Here is a 10,294-nt window from a genome sequence, read left to right as displayed (position 1 = left end):
TGATCTAGCCTAACTTCTTCATTTTATAGATGAGGGAACTGAAAGACCAACAGAAGCTTAATTAAATAACTTGCCCAAACTTATACAGGTAGTAAGCATAAGGGGTTAGATTTATGTCCTTGCTCTCTAAATCCAAAGTCAGTGTTTCTTCTGCATCTATACTGATTTTAATCCACCTTTTTACTATGTTACTAAAACTATATAAAGGGAAGAGGCAGCTAGATGCATTGGTGGATAGAAAACCAGGCCTGGAGATGGGAAGTCCTGGGTTCAAATGTGGCTCCAGACACTTCCTAGCTGTGTGAACCTGGGCAAGTCATTCAACCTGTTGCCTAGCCCTTACCATTCTTCTGCCTTGGAACCAATACTTGGAAAGTAACAGTTTAAAAAACAATTATATGAATATAGGCAGTTATAGCAGTTAAGTAAACATTTTCAGGGCATTAACAATGTTCTAAAAAGCTTACTTTTGGGGGGTCATTTTGTTGAATAGTTTTGATTTCTAAATCAAGTGGTTCATAATCTTGCGTCTTCAGTATTGTAGGAATAAGCTTGGCAGAGGTCAGGACAGGTCTTCGGGGTGACCCCCCCCACTAGGTTTTGGGGTTGGACGCCCCTTAGCGGCAGATGATCACTCCACTCCTTTGGTCTGGAACATTTTGTGGAACTAATCTTTCATAGAGATGTATTTTTTGATGTTTATCAGTTATTTATCATTTCTCAGCACTATCTTTTCTCTTCACTTTTTTTCCTTCACCTATATCTTTTGCATTGGTGTAAGATTTCTCAGGTTTTACATGTGAACAGTGGAACCATTACTCTTTTCCTGCAATTTTTATGGAACTTCGTGTGGTTAGCAAAACTTCATATTATCCAACCCATTTTATGTCTGTAGCTGTTTTTCTGCTAAAGTTTTTGATGTAAACTTTATCTCCTACTTTGATGATATTTGCCTCTTTGAGCTACTGTTTGAGATCTTTGATTATTTCAACTTTCTCCTTAGCATGTTCCTTATCCCCTGAGTAAATGTAAGTAGATGTTTTCCTTAAATCCTTTAGACTGAGTTCCTCCCATCCCAGTGTAACCAAAAATATGTGTTTATGGACAGGCTGCTTCCCTTAACGAATTGTCTCCTGATGTGCTAGAGATTGTCTTTGTTTAGGTTTTGAAATCTGAGAATGTTCTTGGCAGCCTTGCCTACCCTATCGAGATACACTGATGGGTGTTGTCCTACTTCCTGCCTCATTTGCTCAAATCTTCCCCAACTATCAGGTTTTTTTGCAAAAGTTTTCATGGCCTCTACAAGATCTTCATGTGCCCTTCTTAAGATAAGTTTTGATTATTAGAAAGTTCTAAGTCTCTCCATTGTTCTGGCCATGAAATAAGGTTAGGGTTATTTTACAATTCCTGGATAAACTGATCTTTCTCCCGAGGGGTAAAAAGTTCTGCTAAAAGAATGTCCACATCCTCAAACGTTGGATCAAACAAGCAAAGGGCACATTTGAACTCCTTAACTGCCTTGAAAGGATCTACAAAAAAATGTTGCCATTCTTGTCTTTAAACTATCCAGGTCCTCTGTTGTGAATGGTTTATGCAATTTAAGATGGACTATCTCCAAGTCAGCTTGTTGTTTTCTAAATCAAGTGGTTCATAATCTTACATCATCAGTATATATTTCAAAAAAGTACAAATTTTTTTAACCAAAAGACTGCTTACAGTTCTAAAAAGTTCCATGTACATATAATGAATTCAAAAATAAAACTTTTGTTGAAGTGAGTGCTATCTTTTTATAAATTGTGCCCTTCTCTTAAAAAATTGATTCAGTGATTAAGTTATCCAATTTCCTTTTCTTTGCCTTTGTTGTCTCAGAATGGAGTTCTTTAAGCTGATTTCCATGCTTTTTTACACTGGTATTCTGGAAGTTGCCCAAATATTTTTCTTTCATCTTTCTCTCTGCTTCAGAATTCGAAACCTGCGATGATTCAACCTTGGAAGAACCCTTTGTATTTTTCTTTACTTTCATGGTAATTATATGTTCCTCGTTGTTCAGAAGATGAGCTTTAGGGTCTACTTTCAAATATGAAATAGTAGCATATGCTGTAAAACTGAAGTCTTCTTTAAGATACTGTTGTAGGATGAAGTGAGCAATAATTTTCTCCAATTCATCACATGGAAGTTTTGGGGGTACAACATCAGATACTCTCAATTTTGCTGTACCCTTTCCCAACCAAGCATCAATAAGTTTCAGTGGCGTTCGTTTTTCATTCAATTTTTCTGCTTGTTTCAGTATCTTAATTGGATGTTGGCAGTGGTCAGTTACATTCTTCTTTTCAAATTAAATATCTTTACAGCAGTTATCACACATTTTGTTACAAGCTGCAGAATTCCACACTTCATCAAAATGTTGAGCTATCAACATACGACAACATTTGTGTATATTATGACAGTATGACACCATTTCATAAAGTTTCTGTTGACCTACATTTTCCATTACCACCATGGAACTTATTCTGAATATATCTCCAAAACCAGAGTATAAAATACAGTCAGCTTTCAGGTCATCTCGACCTGCACGTCCACTCTCTTGGTAATAATTCTCCATAGACTTGCTCATTGAATGATGAATAACAAATCTCACATCTGGTTTATCAATTCCCATACCAAATGCAACTGTTGCCACTACTACCTGAATTTTATTTGCTGACCAATTTTTATGAACTTTGGTTTTGTCTTTTGGTTCCATATTTGCATGGTAAGCACTTGCTTGAATTCCCAGCTTCTGTAAACTAATTGTGACTTGCTCAGAGTCCTTTTGAGAAAAACAGTATATAATTCCAGACTGTCCTTTGTATCTCCCATTAATGAGCTTCACAACATCCTCAATGAAATCCTCAGTGTTGGAGGGCTTTTGCCGAACCTCATAATAAAGATTTGGCCGATTAAATGATGCAATAAATGTAAAGCACTTCTCAATACACAGAATTTTCTGGGCATCCTTCAAAACATGATTGGTAGCAGTTGCTGTCAACCCAATTAGTGATGTATTGGGGAATTGTCGTGTTAAGATACCAAGTGCCTTATAATCAGGCCTGAAATCATGACCCCACTGACTATAGCAATGAACTTCATCCACAGCTATTCTGGTGAATCTTCCTGCTTCATAGGCTTTCTCCAATCTTGACATAAACATTTTGCTTTTAGCAATTTTCTCTGGGGTAACATAAATGAGCTTCAGCTTAGAGTTTTTATTTGCCATTTCAGCATGAACCCATTTCACATGTTCCTTAGTGCTGGAAGCATTTAGCAAAGTAGCTAAAACCCCCAGTTGTTCTAAAACCATTAACTGATCTTCCATAAGAGAAATCAGAGGGCAGATCACAAGTGTGAAACCATCAGAACATACTACTGGTAGCTGGTAGCACAAGCTCTTTCTACCTCCAGTAGGCATAACAAGAAATACCTCCTTTCCAGCCATTGTCACATTAATAGTTTCAAGCTGTAGAGGTCTAAACTTTTGCAGTTTAAAGACATTCTGCATAGCATCTTTAACTTTCTCAGACCATGGAAAATCTTGTTTATTCCAGCTCTCAGGTGAAGAATCAAATTCTGAGCTTGCTCCAGCACCTGGATCTTCTAGAAACTGCTTTATTCTCTTCTTTAGGGCAGTCTTTTTCTGAATAAGCTCTTGTTGTCTTTCCAGAAGTTATTGTATCTGAATTTCTACTGCCTGTAGCTCACTGGTGATGGAATCTAATTCCTCACTTGGCTCTGAAACTGATTCTATTTTCAAACTTTTTATAATCCCTGAAGTTCCTTTTTATGACAATGAAGGTACTTTGTGGTGGAGATGGTAAATCAGCCTGAGGGATTGAATCCTGTCAATTTTGACATTCTTGCTACAAATGAAACCAAAAGAGTTTCAACTAAATGTAAGGGTGGTTCACAGGTTGTCCCCTCAGCACTGAACGTATGACATTTTTAAAACCTATGAATTGATGGATATTTGTCACAAGTTTTTACAATCATAGCAAATCTTTCAACCTTGGTAATAAACATATTTTAAACAAAGTAAAACTCATCTTGGGTTAAGAACATAATCAAGAAATCTATACATCATTCTGGTGGAAGTTAAGTAGTAAGCTGAAGAGTATAAATAAAGGGGTGCTCCTTTTTTGGAGGCTTTTTAGGGGTACAAATGCCCTGAGATTAAATGCCCCAACTTCCATTTACATGTTTAGAAATGCGGGAAGGTTGGGGGTTATAAAATGTATTTCACTTCAGCTACTAGAGTGAGCCTTACACCTTGTGGTAGGGGCAGGCAAAATAACCAGAGATTGTTAAAAAAAAATTCTAAAAAATCATATTTAAAAAACCCTTAAAATCATTTGAGATATTTAGCACATTAAATTTTCCAAAGGTTGTTATAGCAATCGTAACCAGTTCTGAAGTCTATCTATCCTCTATGTGACAATTTACAAAGTCAAAAATAGAAAAAAGCTGTTTTTTTCTTATATGGGCTTATTCAATAATATTTGTTCAATAGTTTTAGGGGAAAAACAACAGAATTTCAAAACTCAGTACATTCAAAATGAACAGCATAACAGAATAATATTGAATCCAGTAATATATGAACTTAAAATCACAAAGTTAAACCTTAGAAATACAGAGATTTGTATAAACCATTGGAGTCTGAAATGCCTTAGAATACATAACCTCCAGTCTTTAAAGTTCCTTGGGGTTTTTTTTATTTTTAATTATCCATTTAAATGTCTATTGTCTGAAGGCAGAGTGGTAAGGGCTAAGCAATGGGGTTTAAGGGATCTGCTCAGGGCCCCACAGCTGGGAAGTATCTGAGGCCAGATTTTAACCCAGGACCCCATGTCTTTAGGCCTGGCTTTCAGTTTGCTGAGCCACCCATTTGCCCCTTCAAAGTTAAAGTTGCACACAGGTGAAATCAATGCTATTACCAGAACAGTCAAAAGGTATCCTTTTAAATAGACCATTGCTTTTTAAGTTCCTGCTTGAAAAATCTGTTTCTTCTCTCTAGTCTCTTCCTCTCCTCTGATCCACTCTGCCCACATGGAGCCCAATCCCCTGTTACCAACTGGTAGAATGAGTCCTGAGCGATCTGCTCCAAGGATCTGGATGATTTGCCGGCTGGGGTTGTGCTCATGGGTCTGGGGTGCATAAACAGGCAGGCAGTGGCCAGCAGATGGCTGCAGGCAGAAACACAGGCAGGCAAGGCTGGGAGAGCAGGCACCAGGTGAGAGGCCAGGAGCCAGAGCCGGAGTGGGCTGCTAGGGTGGGCAGGGCCGGGACCAGGACCAGGACCAGGTGGACAGCAAACAGGTCAGGAGCAAGCCTGTGAGCTATCTAATGACTGGAACGAGCAGCAGCTTTGCAAGGGTAAAAAACCTTGGCCAGAGAAACGTGGCTCAAAAAAATTTCTAGGCACTAGATATGAAAACTGAACTAAAGATCAGAAAAAAATCAGAAGATTGAGAGTTTTTTCTCCCATTAGGTCGCCAACTGTTAAGATTAAAATTTAGGGGAGACTGAGGAAGGTAGAAATTAGTTTCTCTCTGCAAGGAGTATTATATTTTTTAGAGGTTTATTAAAGATTAAGGATTAAAGAAAATACAGAATAAGAAACACGTGCCTAGGCCAGAGAGGCCTAGATAAGACCTCACCTACATTATGGAAAGAGCCACATCTGCTCCAAAATGGAAGTCCAAAAGAGCCTCAAAGCCTTTGCAATCAGGTTAAATCCCTTCTCGATCCCCACCCACCTGAGAATTCCATGAGATTACAAAGCATTTTGGGGAAGTGGAGCAAGGGATTCTGGGGATTGAAGTCCAGAGTTCGAGTCTATTTTTACATCAGGACAGAATAGCCCAAACCCACAGATTCAGCACATAATGAGAGGAGCAAGACTACAGGCAATTACAAGGGGAAAAGAAGGAAGAAATATGAACAAACAACAGAAAAGAAAAAAAGAAATTACAATCAACAGCTTCTATCCAGACAATGAACAAAGAGCAAATGAAACAGGGGAGGATCAAGGAACACCAAGCAAAAAACACAGAAACTCCAGTAAATTGGACACAGGCTTTGGAAGAACTCAAAATACAATTCAAAAACAATTAAGAGAGGCTGGAGACAACTGGGAAAAGAACTTAAAAAGCAAGATAAGTGACCTGGAAACAGAGGCACTTGAATTAAGTGAATTAAGAGAAAATAGTATCTTGAAAGTCAAAATTAACCATCTTGAAAATAATTTCTGTGTTTGCTTTGGCAAATCAAGTATTTTATGTAATCTAGTTATTTTATTTTATTTTAAGAATTTAAATTTATTTATTTAATTAATTTAAAATGTTTTTCCATGTTACATGAATCATGTCCTTTCCTCCCTTCCTCCCACTCCCCTCCCATAGCTAATGAGCAATCCCACTGGGTTTTACATGTCTCATTGATCAAGACCTATTTCCATATTATTCATATTTGCACTAGTGTGTTCATTTAGAGTCTACATCCCCAATCATATCCCCATTGACCCATGTGGTTGAGCAGTTGTTTTTCTTCTGTGTTTCTACTCCCACAGTTCTTTCTCTGGATATGGATAGAGTTCTTTCTCATAAGTCTCTCAAAATTGTTCTGGTCATTGCATTGCTACTAGTAGAAAATTCTATTATATTTGATTTGCCACAGTGTATCAGTCTCTGTGTATAACGTTCTCCTGGTTCTGCTCTTTTCACTTTGCATAAATTGTTGGAGGGTGTTCCAGTTCACATGGAATCCCACCAGTTCATATTCCTTTCAGCACAATAGTATTCCTTCACCAACAGATACCACAATTTGTTCAGTCATTCCCCAATCGAAGGATATCCCCTCATTTAACAATTTTTTTGCTACCACAAAGGATGCAGCTATCAATCTTTTTGTACAAGTCTTTTTCCTTATTTTCTCTTTGGGGTACAAGCCCAGCAGTGCTATGGCTGGATCAAAGGGCAGACAGTCTTTTATTGACCTTTGGGCATAGTTCCAAATTGCCCTCCAGAATGGTTGGATCAATTCACAACTCCACCAGCAATGCATTAATGTCCCTACTTTGCCACATCCCCCTCCAGCATTCATTACTTTCCTTTGCTATCATGTTAGCCAATTTGGTAGGTGTGAGGTGGTACCTCAGACTTGTTTTGATTTTAATTTCTCTGATTATCAGAGATTTAGAACACTTAGAACATATACTTATTGATAATTTTTATTTCTTTATCTGAAAATTGCCTATTCATCCCTTGCCCATTTATCAGTTGGGGAATGATTTGATTTTTTGTACAATTGATTTAGCTCCATATAAACTTGACAAAGGTCTAATTACTCAAATTTATAAGGAGCTAAATTAAAAAAATCTTTATAACAAAAACCTCTACTCCTACTCTTAAATGGAAAAAAAAACTGTACTTTTCAGTCATTTCAGCCATGCCCAATGTTTTGGGGTCAGGATGTCTAGGAGATCCCTAAATACAACAAGAAAAACTTAGAAGACAAAAAGGTACTTAAGACTTGAATACATTCACCACTTCTATCCATGAGCTTAATGGGTGCTTGACGGTCTACTGTTCAGTCTCCAAAGCAAGTTCCCCTGGGGAAAGGGTAAATTTGGGGTTTCATAAATCAAAGTTGTCAGTATTAGTCATTTTTTTCAAGTACCAACAAATAGTCAACAACTATTGAAAAAGTATGCAGTAAATGAAAAGATTTCCTCAGGTTCATAACCACATCAATAAAACAACTTATCAACATAGTATATAAACCAATAGCATCAAAGACAATATATTGTAACAATATTTCCATGTGTAGTTTCTATATTAATAGGGAGATGAGAGACTCAAGATCACCAATGAGTGAATGATGTTGGGAACATGGACATCCAGGTCCTTGTTTTTTAAAGACTTTAGGGAGATAGGCGCCAGACAGAGTTTGGAGAGTTTGTGCTCCTTCTTGGACCTATATGGGCAGGTCAGAATTAAGTAATTAAGGGAGGGCTAGTTCTTTTAGCACATTCTTCCTTGCTCTTTCCTTTTAAGCCTGGCTGACTGCTTCTTCTGCCATTGTTGCTACTGTGCTGGGTGAACAGAAGCTGAGCCCAAGACTACCAACAACTATAGTTGGTGACATGAGAGTGGTCCTCCAAGACATCTTCCATTTCCCTTGTCTCCATTGCTGGGAAAGATTTCATATCTCCATTAATTGTCCAATTCTTTTGCTTTCCCCTTCTTCCCTAGAAGAAGGAGTTAATAGCAAAAGAAGCCAGTTTCTGTTCTCCAGTTAGTAATGGAATGCTAACTGCTTTTTATGAAAATGAATTATCTCCACCATCTTTTGCTCACTTTCTTTTGTCATTATTTTATTTCCCATTATATAGAAATAATCTGGTGTCCACTATTTTTGTATGATTAATGCTAGCGTGGCTAGAGATTGACAGTAAAGGCTTAGATTTGCATAGAAAAAGAAACATTCCCAATTCAGTCTGAGGTTCCTGGGAGGAGGAAGTTGTCAGGTATGGGGTGTGGAGAGCAGATGCAAAGGAGGTTCAGTGAGAGGACACTGGGAGGCCAGTTCAAGTTTTCTTAATCAGGAGAGTTTATGAATAATATATACATATATATGTATTAATATAAATACAAACTGAACTCTAGACGTAGTGGAAATAAAGACTTGACATAGCCAGATGGTGAAGTAGCTAGAGACCTGGGCTCAGGGAAATTTGAGCTCAAACACTTATTAGCTGTAGATCTAGATCATATTATTTAATCTCTGACGTAACCAGTTTCTTTAGTTAGAAAATAGGAATCCTAAATAGCATCTACCTCACAGAGCTGTTGTGATGATTAGATGAGACAATATTTGTAAAACACCTGGAAAAACAGAGAACGTCTAAAATAGTCGGAACAAGTCTTTAATCCAGACAGGAAAGATAATGCTCTTACGGCCACCACACAATACCACACTGAACTAAGCTCTGAGACTCTGGGAACAATGTTTCAGGAAAGTGCACCAGAAATGGGGATTTCGATTGAACTGAAGAACTTGCTGTCTTATATATACTTTAGTGAATAATAACCAGAGAAACAACTGACTCGTTACATAGACCTGAGAAGAAGGAAGGTATTTTGCAAAGACATGCAACAGAAAAATACAGGCAGGAGCGGGTTGGAATGTTGGAAGCAGAGAGTTCTGGAGAGGAACAGACTCTGGGAGTCAGCTCTGGACTCCGAGGAGGGAGCCAGCTTTGAGGCCCCACTCCAGGACTGGAAATAACTCATTCCTGTGTGATTCCTATCTTATCCGGAGATCCCGATTCACTGATAAAAGCAAGACCTGTGTGGACCTGATCACCTGAGCAGTTTGCCCTGAGGTTAGCCCTGAGAGAAAGCAAGAGGTCCTGACTTCAGACCTCTCATCTGTGCAGCTATACCTAGAGACTTGCTTCTTCTTGAATTAGCCTAGCATTTAGCCAGCATTGGGAAGAACATCAGACAGGGAGGCTTTCCAGGCTAGCCTCGGCTTTAGGGGAGGGCTGAAGAGACGTGCCATTGATCTGTGTCATTAGTGAGGGAAACCTAAGCACCCTCTTTCCTGACCTCATCCTTGTTATCCTTCTTTTCAATGAGCAACCATGAAAAAGCAAAGGAAGCAGCCAGATCTGTTATACGTAGGGAAGAACAAAGCTTGATGGGTCAGAAGTATTACCCAGGAGAGACTCATTAGACTGCGTTAAGCAAACCCATTCTGATCTCTCTTACAGGCCTGCTTCTGTCCCAGAGGAGGAACATCTTGGAAAGCCAGGGAAAGTAAAATTCCTAGCAAACGGGCATCCTCATCTCCAAGGCGTTATCTCTTTCTGGCACTGCTGCTGTGTTATCCTTCCCACAAGACAGTACTGGCCTACGACAGGGTGTAGCCATTTTGCTCTCTGTCTCAAGGGGAGTTACCCTGTCAGATCTGGTTACACAAAACCCGATCAGCCAACTAGATTAATAAACAGGGCCTCTCCCCACATTTTAACAGTTGGCTGAGCCAGGCAGGATTCAAACCTACATATTTTTTAAAAGATTTGGGGGTCAGGAAGAGAGTTGTGGCCACAGGAAGATCAAGGCCTACTCACTGAGGCAAAGCCAGTGTAGTAGTAGCAGGCAACCATTTTCCCAGAGTTCCCTAGGCAGTGCTGAATTCTACCCAGCAACTAGCCTGCCAATCAGGACACTCCATTCTTTCTGAGGATGGGGAAGCT

General features: G+C 38.8%; 1 protein-coding gene across 1 annotated transcript; it reads right to left on the bottom strand.

The window, feature by feature from the left end:
- Positions 1–1,770: 1,770 nt before the first annotated feature.
- LOC100026575 (ATP-dependent DNA helicase Q1) lies at positions 1,771–9,968 on the bottom strand. Its single transcript, XM_016433157.2, is given in 3 exon segments — positions 1,771–3,780; positions 5,102–5,216; positions 9,873–9,968. Coding segments are annotated over 3 exon segments (2,184 nt in total). The 3' UTR covers positions 1,771–1,807.
- Positions 9,969–10,294: the final 326 nt, after the last annotated feature.

Source organism: Monodelphis domestica, chromosome 4, assembly GCF_027887165.1.
Source record: "Monodelphis domestica isolate mMonDom1 chromosome 4, mMonDom1.pri, whole genome shotgun sequence".
Lineage (NCBI taxonomy): Eukaryota > Metazoa > Chordata > Mammalia > Didelphimorphia > Didelphidae > Monodelphis > Monodelphis domestica.
This window is presented reverse-complemented; position numbering and strand designations above follow the sequence as displayed.